Here is a 26,030-nt window from a genome sequence, read left to right as displayed (position 1 = left end):
GCTTTGTCCTTTTACAAGGCTGACCATAAAGTACGGCAGCTGAATTCTCCAGAAGTAATAGGTTTTGGTGAACCCTAAAACTCTGACAAGACTCCCCGTGATTCAACAGAAACTCACAAATGTGGAGCCTGCTGTAGGACTCTCCCGGGCTCCTTGCTCTAGTCACATAAATTAATCTAACCTGCAAATCACAGCAATGAATATGTTTCTGATTACCAAGCACCTATAATCTGTAAAGAAACTGGACTAAATGTTCCAATATCTGCTCAATTCTATTAACATTTTAAGAAATTTTTTGTTGCCACCCCTACACCTACATTTAATTCTCTCCATCTTTCCTTGTTTACTTCGAAGAGAACAAAAAAAAATAGACCAACAATGAATATTATTAGTATCTTAACTTGAATTATGTAGAACAAAGAGATGGCTGGTAAATGTTGAAACTGAAAAAGAAAACCTCATCAGGATGCCTTACCTCCATATATGGCGTGATTAATACAACAACCTGATGTTGGCCTAAGGGCTCTCAAATTTAAGTTTATAAGCTTACCATTAAATATCAGGGCACAGGAACACTGCAGAATCTGCTCAGCACAGTTTATGTTTAAATTTCACAGTGTACTCACTGAGCAGCACATTTAGGGAGTTGGTTGGGATTCAAGACTAATAACATTAAGCTGAAAATGTTGTAAACAACAGCTGACAGTCTGAATGCCAACAAGTTGAAAAAGGTAGTGTTCTAAAAAGCTACTAGAAAACCTGAAAAATTCTCTTTCCTACTAATTTCATCCCATTGTATGGAACACCTTTGTCATTTAAGGAGCACAGTATTAAAAAGGTGCCCTGCATTACAAAGTGTATTGGAATGTCTTGAGATATCAACACAGCTCTTGAAGAGATCCTTCTAGTTCTCACAACGCAAGCAATCAGGGTAGAAGTAATGTGCTTTCGTAAGCCAGCTAAAAATGGAGAGGAAGTGCTTAGGTGTAGGGATGGGAAATGCCCAAACTGCAATCGAGGGAAAAACAGTAGTTCCAGAATCACCAAAAAATAAATTTCACAATTGATCATCTAGAAAAATCTCTTAAGTATTTTTTTCAGGAACGCTATAAAGCAAAACTTCTTTAGAGTTATCCTCTTTTGCAAGTAGGGTTTAAATTATAATAAGCAGACAAAATATTACTAAACATAATACTTTTCAAATATCGAACATTATACTGTTTGTGTGACTTAACGTTTTTAAAATAATTTTATTTTCAAATAAATACCTCCCAGCACCGATAAAAAAATGCTCCGTGTTCATCTCCAATTCTAAATTCTAGCTACTATTTATTGCTGTTTATTTATCTATGAACACCTCAAACTTTAATTAAAGGAAGACTGAAATTTCAGTCAAAAGATTTAATCATTCAAATCTGCCACATTCTTAAGACAAAAGGTAAAATGCTGTTTTTCAGTTCAGCAACTCCACTGTACTCATCATTTCTCTTGAGGAAACATGGTGACACGTAAGAAAAGACAAGGGATCAGAATTCTGTGATTAAAAATAAACAGATCGGGCTTCCCTGGTGGCGCAGTGGTTGGGAGTCTGCCTGCCAATGCAGCGGACACAGGTTCGAGCCCTGGTCCGGGAGGATCCCACATGCTGTGGAGCAACAAAGCCCGTGCACCACAACTACTGAAGCCCGCGTGCCTAAAGCCCATGCTCCACAACAAGAGAAGCCACTGCACTGAGAAGCCCGCGCACCGCAACAAAGAGTAGCCCCTGCTGGCAGCAACTAGAGAAAGCCCACGCACAGCAACGAAGACCTAACGCAACCAAAAAATAAATAAGATGAAATAAATTTAAAATATAAAAACAAAAAAACACACATAGAGGTCATTTCATAGCCTCTATGTACGTTTCTTTATGAATAAAATAGGCATATAACATACTTTTTTAGCTGATCTCCAGGCTTTCATACAGGTAAAGCTACTCTGGTTCCTCAAGTGATGTCTTTTTGAGTAGAAGTATTCTACTTTATGTATATTACACATATAATACAGTGTATCACTTAAACCTTCCAAGACAGTTATATATTTTCATCAGAGTTCACTTAATTTTCTAGAGAAGAAAAGCTCACTATAATGCCTAAAATATTTCTATAAGTCAGTAAGACCATCATCTAAGATGAGAAGTTGATAAATTCCAAATACAGAATACACAACACTGACTGGGATTTTCACTCCTGGATGCTTCTTTTACTAATATTTTGAAAACTGCTGAAAACACACTTCCTGAGAATTCAAAGGCCTCAATATGAACAGTTAAAAATAATATTAGGTATAAAAACAGATGAGGGATCTCCCTGGTGGCGCAGTGGTTAAGAATCTGCCTGCCAATGCAGGGGACATGGGTTCGAGCCCTGGTCCAGGAAGATCCCACATGCCGCGGAGCAACTAAGCCCATGCGCCACGACTACTGAGCCTGCACTCTAGAGCCCATGAGCCACAACTACTGAGCCCGTGTGCTGCAACTATTAAAGCCCGTGTGCTGCAACTACTGAAGCCCGCATGCCTAGAGCCTGTGCTCCGCAACAAGAGAAGCCACTGCAATGAGAAGCCTGCGCACCGCAATGAAGAGTAGCCCCCGTTCGCCAAAATTAGAGAAAGTCCGTGCGTAGCAACGAAGACCCAAAGCAGCCATAAACAAACAAACAAACAAACAGAGTTTTTAAAAAAACAGATTAAAAGGAATCATATCATTTGTAGCTATTGCCTCTATTATTCTTTCTAGAAACAAAAAAAGAGATTATCATACAACAAATTGTAAGAAAATGTCATTAGCATCCTTTCATCATGGGAAACCGCTGTGTTAAAGTTGCTGTGGCAAAGTGCTTACTTTACAACACAGGCCACAGAACAGTAACCAAAATTCATGCCAAGGTTTTACCTTGGAAGAAATCTTCAAGACTAACTTTTTTAGTTGTTATTATTATTATTAAGCTTTATTATTAAATATTACATATCTGCATTTTCACTTGCCTTTACACAATGGGATATCAAAAATGTATGGATACTTAATGAATGAAGTAATCAGTAAGATCTGAGACTTCATTCCTGGTCTAGTGGTGAGAAGACAATGGTTTTATGTGACGTGCAAACTGCAGCTGAGCTAATTTGGTCTTTGATTTATTAATCTCCTTTTTGTAAACTCAGAGAACTAATTTTCAACACTACTTATCTGGCAAATGTATATCACGTCTTATGCTACCTCTTGGTAGTGTGTTAAAAGCTTCTTAAAATCAAAGACAGGGCCTTATATTTCTTCTACTCTCCCAAAGCACTTAGCACAGACCACGTTTAAAATACCTGATGCTTGAGTGATTAGTTGAAATGTACACATGATTTGAACAATGCAGCTGTCAATCTGATTTCCTCAAGACAGGAACCTCGGGCTCTCTCTGAGCAAATAACCTGCTTGCTCAAATTCAGGAACCAAAGTTTTCAATATATGGTGTCTTTAGAAATCTAGCTCGGCAGGGAAGCTCCTAATCCAGAAGTTTCGGTGGCAAACGCACAAAACCTTACCTGCTTGAACACTTCTTCATCCTGGTGAGTGGTTCTCACCAGTTCTTGAATAAAGCCGTATGGGAGATTCCTACACAGCATGTACGGCACCAGGAAGGACGGCTGCTGCAGGGACCTGCAGACCCACGAAAGTCAAGGGCTCTGATGAATCAACTTGTCACCGTGTAACAACAGAACATACAGAATGTCATGTAGCTGACAATCACAGGTCAAGCTTCAAATTTCCCAAATAATCCACACACAGTCAATCGTTTTAGGCAAAAGATCACCTTTCTCATTGTTAAGTTAATCACTTTTGGGGCTTTTCAGTGAGAAACTACAGAAAGTTTGAAAGGATCCATCTTTGCCTCCATATAGCCCTCGAAAAATAAAGCATTAGAAAAACCAAAGTATTATACGTCTCTTTTACTTATTTATTTATGCCTCATCCAATGGGGGAAAAAAAGATTAGCAGTGGCTGAAGACTTTTTCAAGCTCTTATTAATTTTAACCATGGAATAGTGTTTAAGTTTTAGTACATGTGCATCATTTTCCTTTTTTTTTTTTCCTGACAAATTTCAAAAATGGTTACGGTAAGATCATCCAGAATGAATAAATCTTGAACTTTGTCATTTTTCCCTTAGATGTTTTTTCATAAGAGAAATGAAATACAGAAATACTCTTTTCTTTTATTAAACCTGAAACCTTTACGGGACCCTCTGAACAAAAATTAATAATGTAGTACACTTTGGGTGATTCCCATATTACCTATTCCACCACTATTCTTTATTATTGAATAACAGAAATTGATTATATGATACATGGAAAGTGATGATCTGCACATCTTTTTCCAAGTATCTATACTGCTTTCAAGCAGCTGTTTTTAAACTGAATTACTAATTTCCTGCCCTGATGTCAACATATTTCAACCACAGTCTATCTCAATAAAGCACACAGAGTGTTTTATTTTCATAGTATTTTAGAGAAAGAAAGGGACCTCAGAAACCATCTAGTCAACCACTCATTTCATGGGTGAGGAAGTGAGTTATCCAACGTGGTGCAGAATGGCTGGGCAGCCTGATGGAGAGGGCCCTCTCCCTGCTAACAGCAAGCACATATTGGTTTTTCATACCTTGGTTGTGTGAGGGACCCTTGTAGTACTAATGCAGTATGGGATATGCACTGTGAGCGGATGTTGCTCAGAAGCTGGCTGACTGCTGGCTGGCTGCACATCTGCAAAGAAAGGTAGAGGTTAGGTCTACAAAAACAAACAAAATAATCCCATACAGTTGAAAACTGACAAAGAGTCAGAAGAGATCAATCTGCAGGAAATGGCATCCTTTTCTCTTCCTTCACTGATGATGAACAAACTCGAGTAACTGTATCATCCAAGTATAATGTCTCCGCTAAAATCTACAATTAGAGAAGAGAGAAGCAGAAGCTTCAGGTGACCACGTGGAGATTTCAGAGATATGCCCACTCTCTTTGATTTTGCTAAGGTTAAGTGCAGCAAACCCCAAGAGGCCCTTCACAAATATGAAACTAACAGGTTGACAACCGGATTAGTTTCCAATGGAAAACCAAAACTAGAAAATGAAATTGGGGGGTGGGGGTGGGGATAAATTGGGAGATTGGGATTGACATATACACACTACTATATATACAACAGATAACTAATAAGGACCTACTGTATAGCATAGGGAACTCTACTTAGTACTCTGCAACGGCCTATATGGGAAAAGAACCTTTAAAAAAAAGAGTGGATATTTGTATACGTATAACCGATTCACTTTGCTGTGTACCTGAAACTAACACAACATTGTAAATCAACTATGCTCCAATAAAAACTTAAAAAAAGAAAATGAAATAGGAATGAAATGCAATAATAATAAAGTAACTCAGCATGAAATAGAAGAAAAAGTGCAGCTTGCTGAGTTTAAACCCAGTTTTGCAATTTATTATTTATGTGATTCTGGACAATTACAGGTATCCCTCGCTTTTTGAAAGTTCACTTCACGCCACTTGGCTTTTAGGAAAGACCGAGGTTAGTATGTACTTGATCTCTCTGAGGTTCATTTGCTTATTAACACAATGGAAAAAAATAATACTTATACCACACAGGACCACACTGGACTAATGAACAACTGTGAGAATGAGACCTAGCCAAGTGTCTGGCAGTCTAGGCGCTCCATAAATGTTGGTTATTATGATTACGACAGACTAGGAGAGAAATCATCAGGGCCGTGTAAATCGCTGGTGGCAGTGGCACTTGGCCCTGTCACTTCTTCCCTCCGCTAGGATGTGAGCTCCATGAGGACTGGGACCCTCGTCTGTCTGGTTCACTGATCCACCCCCAGCTTCTAACACAGTGCCTGACCCATAGTAGATGCTCAATAACCACTTTACTGATTGAATACATGATTGAATGCTCATTAGGGGGTCAAAAACCAATTATTTATCCACCAGGTTTTTGTGGGGGTTCTAAAATGAATCCATTTCACGTTACCTTCGGTGCTTTTTTTTCCTCTATCCCAACTCGGTCAAAACACTCGATGAGGTAGTTCAGCATGTCCGTCTCCTTGCACGTCTCAATGGTGAAATGGTCGCTGTAGGAATCCCAAGTACTTGCCCCACCAGAGGCTCCCAGACTTTGGAGAAAAGAAGAATGGATGATTTTTATCTGTTCTCGATAAATCATGTTTGATAGAGTTCGCACTTGTGCAGAAAGCCCGTTAGGGTCCCCACACCCAGAACAAAGCACAGACACCCATGCAGCCGAGGCTGGAGCGGACTGCTTGTTTCACCTGCTCCAAGCCCAACAGTAGCAATTTTTAGTAAACGTTTTATTGACCTAAGAAGAAAGTCTGTCCAGAAACCCAACACCTTATCTTCTTGGGAACAACACCTTACAAAACGAGGAGGACTCTAAGAATTGCTACTGAGCGCTGGGCATTTGAAGGGATACCATACGTATGTAAATCCAGCTGTTAAAGCCAGCCTACGCTATTACGTAATCGAAGTCTTTAGGAGGGAAGTTACAAGGGACTAACAAAACACCCCTCTTCCTAACTTCTAGCACAGATCTTAAAAGCCTTCATCCAGCATTTGGCAACAGGACCAGGGCTTAGGAAAACCGTCCAGTTAGAAGGAGACATGAAAAATATGTTACAAACACAAATTTTCCAAAATGTTTGGCAAAAGGGACAAAGTAGTATAGTGAAAACAAAACAAAAACCTTGCACTAGGAGTATCCAAACTTGCGTTCTATTCCCATCCCTACTGCTTACTTGTTACCTGAACCCAGAACTTCATCTCATCTGCAGTGAGGGTTCAATAAAATCATGTGGAGGTGCTTTGTAAAATATAAGCAGGATACAACGTGAGGCACTGTTATTATTAGTAACAACTATTCCCTGAGACCATTATCACAAGGGTTAGGTGTTAGGAAATCAAAGTTTAGATTAACCATCAATAGGTCAAATACCAAATCTGATGTTTAACTCACAAATTTGATAGACATAAAAGATACAAAAAGATTAATCATGGCATAGGAAGAAGTCAGGAATTACGAAATGAAGACAAATGAAAAAATATAAACTTAGCAAAAAACAAAAAAAATTTACATGTGAAAGATGATAAAGGCGGGGAAGAATATCAGGAACTTGAGATACCCATCCCTACTTCAGCCTGGGGCAGATAGTTTCTTTTAGAAACTAAAAGAAGAATTAAGATATTAATGATACGTTATGCAGATAGATGCATAGATACACAAAAGTAATTTTGGAATATATACATAACTGACCTTAGAATTTTAGAAGAATATACATAATTGACCTTGGAATGAAAGTATGATATTAGAGTATTTCAATTTAAAAAGATGAAAACAATGCCAAGGCTTTAAATCCAAGGCCCTCAGGCCAGAGTCTCGTAAATCTGAATACTTACAACTTACTTATTACATAGGTCTGATAGAAGGGAAGGGAGGAGGGGAGGCTGAGAAGCAGTCAAAAGCACAAGGCAGGGCTTCCCCGGTGATGCAATGGTTGAGAATCTGCCTGCTAATGCAGGGGACACGGGTTCGAGCCCTGGTCTGGGAAGATCCCACATGCCGCGGAGCAACTCGGCCCGTGAGCCACAACTACTGAGCCTGCGCGTCTGGAGCCTGTGCTCCGCAACAAGAGAGGCCACGACAGTGAGAGGCCCGCGCACCGCGATGAGGAGTGGCGCCCGCTTGCCACAACTAGAGAAAGCCCTCGCACAGAAACGAAGACCCAACACAGCCAAAGATAAATAAATAAATAAATTTATTTTTTTAAAAAAAGCACAAGGCAGCCAGCGCCCTCCTGACTGGGCAGGTAATGGAGCCACCCACAAAGTGCCTCACCAGAGACAAAGATGGGCAGCCCAGGGTGGGAAACCTCAAAAAAACCAAAAACAATTCTTGTGTCTTCACACAACTTAAATTTTGGGCTACATTTCATGGTATGGTAAGATCTGTTATCTGTTAATTGGCCTGACAACAGAAAGATGAGGACAGAAAGATAAAGCAAAGGAAAAAAAAAAAAAACATAAGAACAAAACAGAAAAACCCACCCATAAATATAAGAAGTGTGGTGAATCCCCAGAAGGAGACAGGGGAAAAAGATATTTGGCGTTACCTGCCACGATCCTGCTCTCAAGCTATCTGCTATCCCTCCCTCTTCCATCTGAGTCAGTGACTCAGGGACTATATTCACTGCACTTCTCAAAGATGAAATCTGCTAACACAGGCTTATAACTATACACGGTTAAGGTTAAATTCCCTTTGAAAAGCTCTCACAGATGACAATGAAATTAGACCTTCCTCATGTTTAAAATGAAGTATTTAAACTATACATTTCCTTGATAATAAGCCCCATCTTTCTCACATTTTTACACCTCTGAAATGGAAAGCATCTGATATTTGATGCCAATAGGTCCTTGCCAGTTGCAAGGAGTCAGTCTGATGCTGTGCCGGTGAACGACTGTGGGAAGTCAATGCGCTTAGCTGGTGGCTGCTGATGCACTGACACTGGGTTCCATTCTCAGCCAAAACGTCCCCTTTCATTTTAACTTAGATCTGAACACCTCAAAGTCAACCGAAATGCCTTCACGAACATTTCGTAAAGGCATGAAAACTGACAGGGTGTGTACGAGACTGCCAGGCAAGGCAATGAGAGACACTCAGAACGTATAAGAGAAGTTTCAAAGATAAAAGACGTTGAGGTATGCTGTGATCATCTGTCAGGCACCAAACAACACTTCCAAGTGACTTTCAAGAGAAGAGAAAGAAAGAAAAAAAAGAAACCTAAGTTTAACTAAACAGAAAACAAAGAATAAACCCTAGTGTTCGTCAATATGCTTCCAAATTATAAGATCAGTCCTAAGGGTGCCTAAGTAGATCATGAGCACAGGTATGCAAAGCGGCCGGTGTCACCAGGGATGTGTATGATTGTCAGTGGTCAAAACTGGTTTATAAGGACCTCTAGGTTTGAACTCAAAAGAGCTGAACTCAAATTTTGAATGTGATACTGAAGGAGCAAGGGGTGTACAGTTTATAAGCATTAAATTTATGCTATCAATGGACATTTTAAAATGTTTTAAAATAGTATTTCATTTTTTTCCTAAAGGAGTTATGAAATTCATGATGCTTTTACAACCGTAACATATGGAATATGACATTGGAAATATGTCATGTTTAAGTCCTAGGAGTATCTATAAAATTATACCTCCCTTGGGAGAATATGTGAATCATTTTCTGATAACGACATCAACAATCCAACTGAATAATGTAATTACTTCACATATTGGAAATACAGCTGAATCCTTCTGAAAACACAATGAAAATATTTCTGGGGATTTATACATGCAGATCTGTGCAAATTGCGTCCCATTTTAAATGTACCAAGAAAACTTGTTTCTTAAAAGGATTCCATCGCAGTTTCCTTTCTTCTATCGTGGGAATAATCACCCTATTTTATTACTTTTTTAGATGCAGACTTTGGAATGGTATATATTCTAGATGCAAGGCAAAGGTAGAGCTGGGCAGGGTCAAGCCATGTAAATTCCCTGAACAAATGTCTGCACTGTCGAAGGTCCTGGGGGTAGTACACTGAAGCAAACAGATCAAGACCTTGTTATATGGCAACTACATTACAGAGAGGAGACAATTAAAAAAAAATAATAGTATAGAAGTGCTTTAAGTGCTATGAAGGCAAAGAAAGGCAGAGTATGGGTGACAGAGAGGGGCAGGAAGAGTGTGTGAGTGTGAGTGTGAGTGTGTGTGTGTGTGTTTGTGTGTGTACATGTGGGATGCACGGTCTTGCAGGCCAGGGTGAGAGGCTTTGGGTCTTACTCTGTGGGAGAAGGGAAATCACTGGAGGGTTTGGGGGACAGATATGGTAGCAAGATTTCCTTTCAACCATCTCCGTTGCTTCATCTCCAAATAGTGATGGTCAGCAGAAATAAGAGGGGAAAGGTCAATGTTTTCCACTATTTGCTAGTTTTCTCTTTCTCTATTCACCTAGGCTCATGACTTTCAAGATTTGATCTCCTTCACTGAAATATCTAGGCAGTGAAAAGAAGAACCCAATAAACGAAAGAAAAACTTCTTTCTAGTCCTCAACTTCCCAGGAAACAATCAGAAAACGTTTCCTCAGAATAATTCCTTTGTTATCTTTATTACAAAGATAACTCTCACTTCACTAATTTCCATCCCTGCAGGAGGCAGCTCCTTATAATTCTTACAGCTTTTTTCCCAGAGCGCTACGAAACATTCTAGAGGGAACGTTTTTGCCTTTCTTAAATGAACCCTTATTATAACCACTATAAACAATTAACATAGGAATGTACGTCCTAACTAGTTCACAAAAGATGTACAACCCATCGATTCCACTGGGCAAGCACAGAGGGAGACAGAAGCAAGCCCCCTTGACTGCTGCTTCTATGACATTGATCTTACCAGACGAGAAGTGGATGTTAAAAGTGCTTACTTCAAAGTAAATAAAATTCTGAGAAGATCAATCAGAAAAGGGGAAAGAAAAGAACTCTTCACCGACTGCCCAAATTCATAAGATTTTTCTGCTACTTCTTGGTTCTGACACTACGTGCATTCTCAAGTTCCTCTCTATTTGTTTAATCAGTTATATATGAATACGCCCTGTCATTCTACATTCTTTTTGATATCTATTTAGAATCTGTAATTTCTAAAACCTGGACAGATCAGATTTCATTTTAACAGCCAGCAAAGGACCTGCCAACCGACTGGAGTGGAATTTTGTAATTAAGGAGTAAAATGTTGGCACTTTCTTGCCAAGGAACTGAGTAGATGTGTAAACTCTGGGCAGCGAAATAACCAGTAAGGAATGAGAACAACACAAGTCCCACTGGGCAAAGGTGGAGAAGCCAGAGGCAGCTGGGTATGGTGGGAGGCATGTGAGTTCTGGACTCAGGCTCTGCCTCGTACTAGTTGTGTGACTAACCTCCCTGTACCCACGTTTCCTGGCAGTAACTAGGGGCGGTGCTGTGAGGATTAGAGTGATAACGTAGGCTGAGAGCTGACACAGTACCCGGCAGGTGATGCTCACAACTATTCGCAGCTATGAGTACATAATCGGTAAGATTTATTTCTCCTTATCAAGTCTAGATCCGAGACAAGGTTGGGATGTTAGAAGTCTAGAGCGGAGTCAGTGAAAGCAACATACAATTCTGGTATCTTTGTTAGAGGAAGCTGGAATTCAACAGGCCAGAGAGAGACAGCGTTTCTCCCACAGATAGCTTACAGTAAAACAGATAATAAAGCACTTCTATCACGTACAGAAATTGATTCCTGACAAGGATGTCTCTGCTGCATTACTACAGTCGTGGATTAGGACTTCATCTACACGAAAAAGACACTTCTATCTTTGGGAAATTTACTTGAGGAACAGTGATACAACGTTCAACCTAATCCAAATATTGACCTTCCTGAATCAATATTCGACATTGCACCAACACCCCTCTCTCTCTTTATATACCCTCTAATGACTCTTCTGAACACCGACGAATTGAATGCAGTGTACCTCACTCCTACGGCTGTCTCTGTTTATAGCCTGGAGCTATTTTTGAACACTGCTGGGCACAAATATCAACTTGGTACAGAGGAAACTTCAATTTAAGAGCAAAATTGTAAGACAATGAGTGGGAGGGTTAGAAAGACGGGGCTATTATATTTTCTTGCTCAAAGTCACCTAGAAGACCCAAGCGGTCTCTTTCACTCGGTTTTCAGGGGTGAACATTCAGCAACATCACGAGCTATGCTTTAGCCTCTGCTGCCATTCCACAGGCCGTCTAAACAAATACGGTCTGGCTTTACCAAGGCCAAGGAGGTGAACGATTAGCAAAATTTAAGATTAGAAGTGAAAGCAGCGGGACTTCCCTGGGGGCGCAGTGGTTAAGAATCCGCCTGCCAATGCAGGGGACACGGGTTCGAGCCCTGGTCCGGGAAGATCCCACATGCCGCGGAGCAACTAAGCCCGTGTGCCACAACTACTGAGCCTGCATGCCACAACTACTGAAGCCTGCACGCCTAGAGCCCATGCTCCGCAACAAGAGAAGCCACCACAATGAGAAGTCCGCGAGCGGCAATGAAGGGTAGCCCCCGCTTGCCGCAACTAGAGAAAGCCAGAATGCAGCAATGAAGACCCAACACAGCCAACAATAAATAAATAAAATTAAAAAAATTTATTGAAAGAAAAAAAAAAAAAAGAAGTGAAAGCAGCATCACAGTTATACCAGACAGTATGACCTCATATGCTCTTCAATGGATTGCCCGGAGTGAGCTGGAGAGGGACACACACACACACAGACACACAAAGTTCCAGTCCCTCTGCCATTCCTAAATAGCAGCAATCCATGCAACTGTACATAAGAAAACATGCCTCCCAGAGTAGATTTTGCTCACACCTGGCAGCTCATAAGAATACTCTTCCGACAGATAAATGGAGGGCCTCTCATTTTAGATCTTAGGGTGGGTGAACTTAATGATGACTGATCTTTAATCTTTGATCTTAACGATGACTGATCCTGTTCATGTTCTTGACAAATGATTACATGTAAGTTTTGCTCCAAACTTGTCAGGCAACAACTATGAAATTTTTTCTGTGTACCACTTTACCCCATAAGAAGGTCCTAATGCTTTAGTACATGCAAAGTTTCTCACATCTTGACTCTCCAGGCCACCTGGAGTCATCTGACCCTATCCTGTTTGGATTCGAAGCACACCTCTAATTAAGACTTATAAAAGTTAGTTCCTAAGCACCTAGGCACATGCAGGGGTAAGACTCCATTCCTCTGATACCTGGACCCAAACTGGACACAAGAAAACTCATCACCACCACCACCACCTTCACCATCACCTTCACCATCATCTTCTTCTCCATCTTCATCACTACTGTCCCCAGAAAGTGCGAGGAAGAGGAAGGAGAAAGGACTGCCGTACACACCACCGTAACAAAAGCAGAAAAAGTCATCAGGGAACAAAGGAAAACAGAGAGGAGGAAAGCTTTTACAATCGCTGGCCTTTTAATGAAATCTTACACTACAAGTTTTGTCTACTGACATGCAGAAAAATAAATTATCACCTAAATTATGTCAAGGCATAGGAGCACTTGAGGGGTGGAGGGCGCGGATTAATGGAGTCACGACACTGCTTCTTTCTAAGGGGCTGAAAACAAAGTGTCAAGGCATAACCACTTGCCAGAGGTAAGGGATCTGCTCCCTCAACCCCTTGGTCTGACTGTATTTCAACTATGATTAGCAACAGTACGAAACGTGGAAAAGTGGTCCTGTGAGCCCCAACTCTCAGATACAAGCTGCCCAGTCTCTGAAATTCATTTGTCATGAGGCATGACATGTGCACTCGATTTCAAACACCAGGTGACTTCTTTTTATTTTGTACAGGAAGGAGGAAGAGTGAGGGGGAAGAAGGGAAGAAAGGGTCTCACCATCAAGCAACCCATACTTTCTGATGTGACTGAAGCCTGGCTGGGCGTGGACTCGGGGCACGAGCCTACCGAACCAGTTAGACACGCGGGTTAATGACCCCAAACAGAGAAACACAGGTAACTGAGGTCAGTGCCACACGACAGTTCTTCCAAACCGTGTTAATCTCCTCTCCCTGCACTGCAAACACGCACCCGACTCTCCTGCTGCATAGATACCTAGGAGAGCTCCTTAGGGAGGAGGGCCGTCTGCTCATGGCACCCGCACCGGGTGAGGCGGACAGTAAAGGTGGCCCCGCGCCGGTGGGTCTCTGTCGGGAGGAGCTGGCGGGCACGGCTTGAGGGCTACTAGCTGGGGTGGGCAGACCTGGGGAGCTCGACAGGATGGAGCTGCCCAAGGACCGCGGGGCAGGAGAAGATGACGACCCCCAGGGGTGGGTGACAGTGTAGGGCCGGTACCGCGGAGACGAGGGCTGGCTTCCCGCAGGTGTCCCCGCAGCTGCGCCGTGAGGACTGAGGGAAGCGGGAGGAGTGGACGCCTGGCTGGCTGCCTGGGACGGGGGGGCCAGAGGCAGACTCATCACTGGCACAGAGCTCCAGACACTCATGCTGGGAGCTGGGCTAGTCTCATAGAGGCTAAACGAGTTGAGAAAGGGAGGAAAGGAGAGAAAATTGAAGAAAAGCTTGAGATAAATAACTAAAATGGAAAATATCATGTTTTTAAAGAATAGTATAATTTCACTTCATATCTCTAAGCGTTCAAGTATACAGATCTTTTAGAGACTCATCTAAATAACTGTAATCAGACTGCCGTACTGATTTAGAGGCTATACTTATAATATGAGAAAGCCTTCTTTCCAAAGAATAATATACTATACACAATCATTTGTTCCTAAAACTTTATTTACCAATAGCCTAACTATGGAAAGCCAAAGAGGCCCAAGTGGAAGAGACAATATCTCCTCAATGAGTCAATCCATCCCCCAAACACAATACATGTCATAATCTGCATGACAGGCCCACAAGTGAACATTCCCTTCTCTTACATACTTCCTGGCTATTTTACCACCAATGAGATGTGCAAAAAGAACCACACCGACCTAGATAAAGAGCTGGCACCGAAGGAACCCACGCTGCAGAACATGGGGCTTGTTCCCGGATTGGAGCCGGTATTTAGCATGAGGTTTCTGTCTGGTGACCGAGCTGCCGCTGCAATTGGCTGGGATGTGGCTGTCAGACTGGCAAATGGGTTTTCATCTCTAGTCTGAGTGGACATCATTAGCACTTCCATTAAAATCTGGCCAATCAAGTCCTTAAAATCAGAGAACACTGTTGGAAAGGCAGAATAAAGAAGAGGTTACACATGGTTCTTCATACACACGGTCCTTGGATAAGCCAAAGTGAACCAGAGAAGTTCGATGTGGTATCTTGGGTTGGATTCTGGAACAGTAGAAGGACGTCAGTAGAAAACCTGGTGAAATCCAAATAAGGTCTGGAGTTTAGTTAACAGTAATATCTTAGTTCTGACAAATATACTATGGTTATGTAAGAGGTTAACGTTAGGGAAAACCGCGTGAAGTGTATATAGGACCTCCCTGCACTATCTCTAGAACTTTCTGTAAATCTAAAATTATTCCAAAACAGAAATCTTATTAGAAAAAAAACAAAAAAGAACTGGAGCCCAGTTGATGAGAGTCACTGCTGATATATATTAACTATAAAAAGAAGCTACTCCCAACTACAGAGGTTAGTTTATCACACTAGAAATGCAACTGGGTTAATATTTCTTCACCTATATATGTTTATATACAGTTAAACTATTAAGTACAAAGTGCAAAGTATTTTATGAAGGGTCTAATATTTAGTCGCCACCTGCCTTTCTGGAGCAGACGCTTGTCTTCTAGCTTCCTTCTTATTCTTTGCAGCTCCCAAGTGCTTTACTGTAGGTCTTTAGATATATTTTAAATATTACTAAATAAATAAAATGTCTAACCCATGTAAATCTTATCTGATTTGTTATTAAAAATTACCACTTATATATGTACTGGGCAGATTTAAGAATCTTAACAGTTACAATAATTACAAGTGGCAGGGTTTTGAAACTCATGGTTGCTAAGCTCATCTCTATAACCAGAGTTAAGAAGATCTCAGTGAAGTAAACTATCCATCCACCAGGAACACAGAGGACCCGTGTGTGTGTGTGTGCGTGTGTGTGCGCACACGCGCGCGCGTGTCTATCATGGAAGACAAGCAGCAGAGAAAAGGGAATGCAATCTCCTTGATGTTCATTCACTCATTTAAAATATATCTACTGAGGGATTATTAAGTGCAGGCACTGGGAATACATCAGTGAGCAAAACAGACAAAAATTCCTGCCATCAGGGAGGTTATATACTAGTGATACGTAGACGAACACTCCGGCGCACTTCCCCTCCCTCTTCTGTTCTCGAAATGACTGCTGTAGAGAAAAGTGAGTGTGCCCTGTAATGCTGGTATCTTGCTAAGAGTTTCATTACTTTGCTGTAAGTGTGGTTTAGTGTAGCCTCTTAAAATAGAATCCTGTAAACACTGCAAAATATCAACATGTGCTATCTTGCTAAGCAGTTTAATCAAGCCGATTTACTCCACTGTCTCCATATGACCCGGGAGGCACTTACAGCAGGTATAGGTCATCCAGAGTGCCTCTCTCAGGATCCCCGGAGACTACCCAGTATACTCCTGCCCAGAGTATAAGAGGCGCTAATGCTCTCTCTAAGCACCTTCTTATTGCAAAGGAAAAAACTTCAACCCTGAGACAGTAGAGACCATTAACTTATTTATATGGTTTTCTTTCAGAGAAATCATAAAAGTAAAAAAAATAATTTATCAATAAGATAGGTGGAAAGTAGCCAAACAGCAGTGTCCTCATCAAGAAGTATCCCTGTAATCAAAAATACAACTGCAAAGCAAGACAATGAATGTGGATAGGATGGAAAGACAAAAGATTTTTCATTCTGGTTTTCTATTAAGGACTCTGAAATATGACAGCTGAGCTTGATTCCTACCTTCTTTTGGGTTCTGCTTAAATTGTGCAGAAAGAGAAGAAAGAAAGATGACATCTCTGTCCCGGTCCTTCCAGGAGACACGGAAGATCTTACAGACCAGCTGTAAGGCCTGTTCTTCAGACACTTCAGAACCTGATGAAGGCTCCTTGTGAGGAAGAAGATTTGAGGGTTAATTTCAAGCAGCAGGAGGTGCGAGTTAGACTTTAATAGAAATACCTGATTCTGATTTAATGTTTTACAAATGAGGATATTTTAGAAATGCATAAAACTATTCACCTACTGATTTAGGGAAAAATAAACTTGCTACTATGACTTCAAGGTTACAACATGTAGGTCCCACGAGCTTACAACACAAGTCTATGCGGGGGAGGGGGAGTATAAAACAGCAGGATTGTTATCAGGAATTGCCAAGGAAGACAGTGATAAAGGATGTACATATATCCCATTTATTTACTTTTCTGAATGCTAAAAGACCAGGTTGACATTCTAGGTATACCACTAATTTTTCTCTAGAAATTTTTCCAGAATCCAATGTTTTTCACTACTTTCCATCACAGAAAGTATCATATATGAAAGAACTTTGTAAACACTCAAAACCTATGCAAAATGAAGCACTGCACCACCAGGAGGCTACAGTCCAGCTTCTAATAATGCTGCCGAACACCAATAATTTACTGAACAGAAAGTGATCCAATTATCTCTGCCAGTTCAACACCATGACACACACCAAAAACCCAGAAAATCCTTGTTCTAAATACAGGGAACTAAAGCTCAGATGATAACAAAATATAAAAGCCTCCTGTTTCCTCACATTCTTGCTTCAATTCCCAGTCATTTCCCTCAAAACAGAACCAAAGATGTGATGACCTACTTGCTTAAGCAATTAAAGACCGACAGAAAAAAATTCAAATTAGCTCTAAATTATTTGCTAACATTTACTGATAAAAACATGGACCTGAAACAAAGATAAGTGAAGGATTTTTATCAGATAAAAGGACTGAGTTATATACTTCCATTAATAAGGGTGATCAAGGCTACCCACTTTTCCTGAAAAAAGTAAAAGAAAAAAAGAAAAAACCCAGTCACCTAAATAGGATCTGCTGGTTTGGGGTGGCATTCTCTCATAGACTTTACAGATACAAGACATGAAGCAGTGCTTATTTATATTACCTGTAACTAAAAACAGAAGCAAGGGCTTCATCTCTTACCAACCTTATCGCTGAGGCTCCTTTTTTCTCTTCGGTCATTTTCATCAACTTCCATATTTTCAATTCCTGAATCCACATCCACCTGGGACATGCTTTAAGTATAAAAGACAATCAGTCTTCTACCTTTGATAAATCCATCCAATGTCATAGCTACTGGTTGAGGAAAAGTTTTTTGTTTTTGGGGGGTTTTTTTTTTGGCCGTGCCGCATGGCTTAAAGGACCTTAGTCCCCTGAACCAGGGATTGAACCCGGGCCCTCAGCACTGAAAGCACCAAGTCCTAACCATGGGACCGCCAGGGAATTCCCTGGGGAAAAGTTTTAGAATATCAATCAAAATCAGTCAGGAAAGCAAAATAATAAAGGTGCATCTTTTTTTCTCATTAATTTTTAAGAGCTCTTCATATATTAGGATATAAACGTTCTATCATTCTTGTTGAAAATATTTTTCCCAAGTTGTCATTTCCTTAGGCTCACTTTCAAAAATCATAATAATATTGTTGGAAATATTTTCCTCAAGTTGTTATTTTCTTAGGCTCACTTTCAAAAACAAAAAGTAAGAGCAGATATTCTATACATACTATTTCTAAATGATATACAATCAGAGCCTGATTACAAAATCTGGTGAAGTGCATATATTATTTCCCCCGCATTAAATAACCGTCCCAGCACCATTTATTGAAAAGACCATCTTTTTCAACACCAATATGAAATCACCTACATCATATGTCCAACTGTCATACGTGTGCGGGTCTCCTTCTGGATACTCATTGCTGCTCCATTAGACAATCTGTCTGTCCCTGAGCCAATACCACTGTACTGTACTTACTACAACTTCACAATAAACCCTGCCATCTGCTAGGTCAACGCCTCTACCTTGTTCCTCTAGTCTTGGCCATTCTTGGCCCTTTGCTCTTCCACACATACTTAAGAATCAGCTTGACAGGTTCCTTAAAACTCCTGTTGGGATTGTGACTAGAATTTCACTGACTCTATAGATCAAATTGGGGAGAAAAGACCTCATTATGTTACTGATCTATCCATGGACAAGGTACCTCTCTCCAAGTATTTAAGGTCTTCTTTCAATAAACTTTGATAATTTTCTCCCTAAGTCTTTCACTTCTTTTGCTAAATTGATCCTTAGGCACTATATATATATATATATACATATATATATATATATATACATATATATATATATATATTTTTTGGCTGTGTTGGGTCTTTGCTGCTGCGTGCAGACTTCCTCTAGTTGTGACAAGGGGGGGGTACTCTTTGTTGTGGTGCACGGCCTTCTCATTGCGGTGGCTTCTCTTGTTGCGGAGCATGGACTCTAGGCGCGCGGGCTTGCTTCAGTAGTTGTGGCTCACGGGCTCTAGAGCCCAGGCTCAGTAGTTGTGGCGCACAGGCTTAGTTGTTCCACAGCATGTGGGATCTTCCCAGACCAGGGCTCGAACCCATGTCCCTTGCATTGGGAGGCGGATTCTTAACCACTGCGCCACCAGGGAAGCCCAGCACCAAATATTTCTAAATAAAATTGTGAATGGGCCTTTTTAAAAATTAAGTTTTCTAATTTGTTGCGAGTACATAGTAACGTAACTGACTTTAGACACAGACCTCTTATAAGCTACTTGTTTCCTTATACACTGGGCTTATAAGGCAATCATTTTATCTCCAAATAATAACTGTTTTGTTTCTTTCACTCCAATCCTAACTTGCTTTACTGCAGTGGGTAGGATCCCATGTTGAATAGAAGCAGAAACAGCACTCATCCTTTTTTCATTCCTGATTTTAAAGAGAATGCTTCTAATTTCTTATCACTGAGTATGAGAGCTACTGTGTTTTTTGGTAGATGTCCTTTATATTAGTGAGAATAAGAGGCTATGCTGTGGTAACACATACACTCTGCAATCTTAGAGGCTTCACACTATAAGGGTTTGTTTCTTGCTTCTGCAAAGTTTGATGAGTGAAGCAACCTTACTCCATCTTTAATCTATGACGTCTGCAATATACAGCCTCCAAGGTCACTGGAGCAAGAGAAGAGAGGGATGGAGGAGGAACATCGGCTCAACTGCCTTCACCTAAAAGTGACACATGTCACTTCCATTCACAAGTCTACTGGACAGAACTAGTTAATTGGCCCCAATCTAATGACAAAGGAGACTGGAAATGCAGGGGAGCCTGTGGAATATTTGGTGAACTCTGTCTCTGCCCTACAGTTTAAGGATGCAACTTTCTGTCTCCTGTTTGCTAAGATTTTGACCATGAATCAATGTTGAATTGTATCAAACCTTTGCAACTTCCAAGATTATATGGCTTTCCTATTTAATATATAATGTGGTGAATAATATTTATAGATATTCTAATGTTAAAGCACCTTTGCATTCTTAAGATAAACCCAAGTTGGTCATGTTATATTATTTTTTTAAACTAATCTTTTAGTTGAAATATACAGAAATGTGCATACATGATGTGTTTGGCTGAATAGTTTCACAAAGGAGACATACTAATGTAACCGGCACCCAGATCAAGCAACAGAACATTACCAGCACCCCAAAAGTCCCCCCTCATGACCCTTTCAATCACTACTACACTAGCCCACAGTAACTGCTATCCTGGCATCTAGCCCCATACATGTTTTGTCTTCTTTTTATGTGCTGCAGTATTTGATTTGCCAATATCTTCAGACTTTTGCAAATATGTTCATAAGTATGATTACCATGTAATTAATTTTCTTCTTTTACATTATTCTTGTCTGGTTTTGTACATTAAGGTCATATTAGCCTCATAAACTGATTTGGTAAGTTTAAAAATTACCTGAAAAATGTGTGTAAAGTTGGAATGCTGGAATTACCTATAAAATCATATAAGAAACGTGTCTTCTTTGGAAAATTTTAAAATACTGATTCAATTTATTTCACGTTTTTTTGATTATTCAGGTTCTCTCCTTTTTCTTGAGTCAATTTTGGGAGAATGTGTTTTTCTAGGAATTTGATTTTCATCCAAATTTTCAAATTTATGTGCATCCTGCGTATTTACATTTTTTGCAGAATTCTATTTTTCAGTAACAAGCATTACTGAGTGCCCATTCTATGCAGGCATTGTTCCAGGTGTCTGAGATGCCAACAAACAGACAGACAAAAAAATAATCCCTGCATCATGGAGCTTCCATTCTAGTTAAAGGGAGAAAGATAATAAACAATAATAAACAAAGCATATAGTATATGATAAATGCTATGGAAAAATTAAAGAAAACAGAGCAGGGAAAAGGCAATTGAGAGGGCAGGGCTTTCCCCCTTTTAAATGGGGTGACCTCACTGAAATGCTATCTGGGCAAAAATATGGAGGTTAGCCATGCACATATCCAGAGGAAAAGTATTCCAAGAAAAGGGGTTTTATTCCCAATATTTATTTATATTCTTTTTCCATTTTTCATTTTTAATATATTGTATATAGCTTTATCTTCTCTTTAAGAAGCACATTAGCTGCAACACACAAATGATGATATGTAATATTTGTTATTGTTCCATTCTAGATACTTCCAAATTTCCATTATGATTTCTTCTTTGACTTGTATTTAGAAGCATGATCTGTTTTTAAAATTTCCAAATTCATGATGGGTTTTTAAAAGATTTTTTTACCTTATATAATTATCTAAGCTCATGTCAGAAAACATGATCTGTATGATTCTGACTCCTGAAACCTTTGGGTCAATGGATCTTATCAGAAGAGAATGTGTATTCTCCAACTGCAGAGTGCAAAGTTCTGTATCTTTCAATTAGATCAAACCTGTTAGCTGTGTTGTTTAATTTGTCCATATGCTTACTGATGTTTATTCTCTTTGCTCTATTGATGGCTGAAGAAGACATTTATGTTAAAAACCTCCCATTATGATTATGTCTCTGTCAATTTCCTCTAGTTCTATCAAGATTTGCCTTATTTCATGTTGCTATTATATTACTAAGTGCATATACTTTGGAAACTGTTATATCCTACTGGTAAACTAAACACTTATCATTGTACAGTGCTTATTTCTAGTAATACTTTGTGACAAAGTCTAATTTATTAATATACTTTCCCCTATTTTCTTTTGTTTAGTATTTTTGCCCAGTATATTTTTTCCCTTTCTTTTATTTTCAAACTTTCTCTAACCTAATGTTTCAGGTATGCCTTCAGTAAACAAGAATAAAGCTGTGTTCTAATTTGTTTTTAATCCAACCTGACGTTTCACTGTGATTTACTGTGATTACTGAAATATTTTCATTTCTTTTAACCATCTTATTTTGTGCTGTTTGCCTCTTCTTAAAAATCTGTGTTTCTTTCTTCCCTTTCTTTGAATTGACTTAAATCCCCTCCCTACCCACCCCAATTCCATATTTTCCCTTTGCTGGTTTGAAAATAAACTCTTTCTACTCTTTCAGTTGTTACCCTTGAAACTTTATCAAGTATTCTTTTTTTTTTTTTTTTTTTGGGCACGAACCCGCGACCCCTGCATCGGCAGGCGGACTCCTAACCACTGCGCCACCAGGGAAGCCCTTTATCAAGTATTCTTAACTCAAAATCTAAAAGTTGGCCACTGTCTTTACCCCTCTCCCAAGTATACAATCACTCCCCTTCTGGCTTACCTGCTATTGCTGTTCAGTATGTTAGATCTACCTGATGATTTACTTCTCTCCCCCTATACTATTTCATAAACTGTTATTACTGTCTTACACCGTCAGTGTTTAGGGTTACCACATATTTAATATTTTCTTGACTCATCTTTCCTTCTTGCATCTCAGACATTAGTCCTGAGATCATTTTCCTTCGTCTTAAACTGCATCTGTTAAAAGTTGGGGTCTTCTGGTGGCAGACTATCAGGTTGTTCTAGTTTGTTTTTTAAATCTATAAATGTCTTTATTTCACCCCTGCTCTTAAAAGATAGTTGCACAAGGGCACATAATTCCCAGCTGACAGTTACTTTCTCTCAGCACTTAATGCTATTTCCACCATCCTCTGGCCTCCATCACTGAGACACCTATCTAACTATTGTTCTTTTGTAGATAATCTCTCATTTCTCTCTGGCTGCTTTAAACGTCTTTGTCTTTGGTGTTCTGCAATTTTACTATAAAATGTCTAGATATGAATTTCTCTTTCTTTAATCTGCTCGTGAGTTGTTAGCCTTCCTGAATCTGAGGATTCATAACATTTATCAACTCCAGAAAAATCCTCAGCTATTTATCTTTTTGATAATGGCTTCCAAACCAGCAGAGGAAAAAACATGGAATAAGGAGAAGGGTGGGGAATCTCCCAGTCTGCCTATTCTCTCCTCTTGACATTTCTATTAGATATATATTGGATCTGTGTCCTCTATATTTCTAAATACCCTTCATATTTTTCAGTTCTTTTTCTCTTTGTGGTGCACTCTGGATAAGCTCTTCAGCTCTATCATTCCATTTGTTAATTTCTCTTTAGTTATTTTAATCCACTGTTTATTATTTTCATTTCTAGAAATTCTATTTGGTTCTTTTTCAAATGTGCTTGGTTGTTTTTATAGTTGCTTACACCTTATTCATGCTTCAATACCCTTTTAAATTTATTTAAACATAAAAATTTTACATTCTGTATTTGATAATTCCAAAACCCAAAAACCTCTAGGTGAATAATTCTGTTTTTATCGATTCTACAGACTCTTCTTACTCATGGTGGCTTTTTTCTAGCGTGCTTTAATTTTTGACCATGAGTTTATATTTCTTGGACATTTTTCTAAGGACATTTTCTAAAGACTTGGATGATTTATGTTTATATCTGCTAGATGCCTAAAGACACTAAAGAGTCCATTGTCTATGACAGTTCTTAGGCTGAGGTTTTTCAGACTACCACGATAGTGTAAATTTAGGTTCTAAAACCATGTGAAAGTTACCCACTGGCCAAGAAATTGCAGAGTTGACTTGATTTTTAGAAATTCATCCACTCAGAGCAAAGGTAATAAGAACACGATTGTTTTTACTCTATGGGGTTGATTTTTTTCTACTTTATCTTCTTCCTGGGAGTGTAGTCCTTTCTGAATTCTTGCCTAATGCGGGGTGACCCCTGACCTGGCTCCTCACCCCAACCCACCAAGTACATGACACCCCAGTATCCTAACACACACAGAAAATGGTATCTGTCTGGCCCACTGACATAAACAGAGGGGGCTGCTTGAGGGCAAAGGAGCCATGCCCTGGAGGTCTGGCTGCCCAAGGAGTAATCAACCCTTCAGCGACTCTGTTATCCTCATGGAGCTCCTAGAATATGGGGCTTACCTGCTTATACCCTTCCAAACTTTTAAAATTTCACCAAGCAGTAAATCTTTGCAGAAATTTTTAGGGGCTGACCTATGCTTGCTAACTTTGCATTTACAAAATAAAGACATTAAAAAAAATTTTTTTTACCACCTATATAATTATTTCATAAAAGACATTCCAACACCAAAAACAAAAAAAGGTATACAGAACATTTCAGAATAAAACAAAGACCTTTCAATTTATTATATTTAGCTCTGATTTGCTAAGGACTGGCATGGATCTCTGGGCTGGCATTTGAGACCACTGGACTAGAGATTAAAGTGAATGGATCTTTCCCTTTCCATCAACAAAGCAGCTTACTGGAAAACTGGCTTACTTTACCTTTTTTCACAAGAGACTCCATCGATATCCATGCTCTGGGAACGTGAGAGAGACTGAGATTGTGTTTCAAGGCTATTGGAGGGCGAGCTGCTGAGAGAACTGACTCCTTCACTGCTCTGGCTTCGATGGGCTACTCCTAACCAGAAGAGACATGAAAGGTGAAGTCTCATGTGAGATAACGTCAAAGCTATTTGTAATGGCAACAGTAAACACACAGAATCGGCATTCACACAATCATTACAGTTGGCAACCAAGGAATTTCTATCAGAATATTACACTGAAGGTTGAAGGAACATTAAAATCATAGGAATGTTAGCAAGAAATCATAATTTATCAACAGATATCACATGAGGTCAGTTACAGAGCTACATCTGATACCTAAAACTAACTCATCACCTTCTCTTTCACTAATTCAAACTATGGTCCCTGAGTACAAATCAGCTTCCAAGACAGTCCAGAAATATCCTTGAAATGTACCAAAAATAAGATACCTTAGTGAATGGATAGAGACACAGACAGATGGAGAGATGTATGATAAAACAAATACAGTAAAATGTTAACAGTAGAATCTAGGTGATGGTGATATAAGCATTCACTGCAAAATTCTACTTCTCTGTATGCTTAAAATTTTCATAATAAGATGTCGAATAGATCCATCTAAGCCATGTCCTTAAATACAGATCAATCCATTTATTAACTGAAGATCTTATCTTGTGATAGTTTGGGGAAAACAAAAATCCTGACATCATCCTTGCCCTCAGAGAGCCCACAGTGTAGTGAACCACGGCCAGGCACACAGGGACACAGTGTTTCTAGTAATGTCTTCAAAACCATCTTTTTCATAGAATTTTAAAAATTACTTTAACTCTATGAATATCTTTCTATAAAAAAAAAAGTTTACCCAGGCATTTTCAAGTACTTAAAAAATATATACCTATGTTGCTGAAAGGAAAATGGCTCATTTATTTTAAAAAGCAAAACAAAACAACTTGAGTTATCACTTATAGCTGAAGCAACCAACTATCAAGTGGATGAAACTTTAACCCTCTCAGCATCCCAAGAAAGTCCACTTGCCACCCTTTCAAGTCTCTCTTCGTTGAAGACTTTATCCATGCCTGACAGCAGGTTTTAACATGGACCTGTTTTTTTATTTTTTAATTTTTAATTTTTTTTGGCTGTGTTGGGTCTTTGTCACTGCACACGGGCCTTCTCTAGTTGTGGCGAGCGGGGGCTACTCTTCGTTGTGGTGCATGGGCTCCTCATTGCTGTGGCTTCTCTTGTTGCAGAGCATGGGCTCTAGAGTATGTGGGCTTCAAGAGTTGCAGCAGGCAGGCTCAGCAGTTGCGGTGTGCGGGTTCTAGGGCACGTGGGCTTCAGTAGTTGTGGCGTGGGATCCGTAGTTGTGGCTCGCCGGCTCTAGAGAGCAGGCTCAGTAGTTGTGGCACACGGGCTTAGTTGCTCCGCGGCACGTGGGATCTTCCCGGACCAGGGATCAAACCTGTGACCCTGGCATTGGTAGGCGGATTCTTAACCACTGCACCACCAGGGAAATCCCAGACCTGTTTATTAAAACTTTTGCAGGACTCA

At 39.8% G+C, this 26,030-nt stretch overlaps 1 protein-coding gene across 2 annotated transcripts in view; it reads right to left on the bottom strand.

The window, feature by feature from the left end:
* Positions 1-26,030, bottom strand: part of UBE4B (ubiquitination factor E4B) — a 110,924-nt gene that overhangs the window by 51,336 nt on the left and 33,558 nt on the right. For both annotated transcript variants that reach the window (XM_007463139.1, XM_007463140.1), the window contains exons 3-9: positions 24,444-24,579; positions 17,804-17,891; positions 16,592-16,736; positions 14,648-14,876; positions 6,056-6,197; positions 4,682-4,782; positions 3,571-3,685 (exon numbers count right to left, since the gene is read on the bottom strand). In XM_007463139.1, coding sequence (XP_007463201.1) covers positions 3,571-3,685; positions 4,682-4,782; positions 6,056-6,197; positions 14,648-14,876; positions 16,592-16,736; positions 17,804-17,891; positions 24,444-24,579 — 956 coding nt within the window. The remainder of the gene's footprint in view (positions 1-3,570; positions 3,686-4,681; positions 4,783-6,055; positions 6,198-14,647; positions 14,877-16,591; positions 16,737-17,803; positions 17,892-24,443; positions 24,580-26,030) is intronic.

This window comes from Lipotes vexillifer, unplaced genomic scaffold, assembly GCF_000442215.2.
Source record: "Lipotes vexillifer unplaced genomic scaffold, Lipotes_vexillifer_v1.1 scaffold109, whole genome shotgun sequence".
NCBI lineage: Eukaryota > Metazoa > Chordata > Mammalia > Artiodactyla > Lipotidae > Lipotes > Lipotes vexillifer.
The sequence above is the reverse complement of the archived record's forward strand: the minus strand, read 5'-3'. Positions and strand labels throughout refer to the sequence as shown.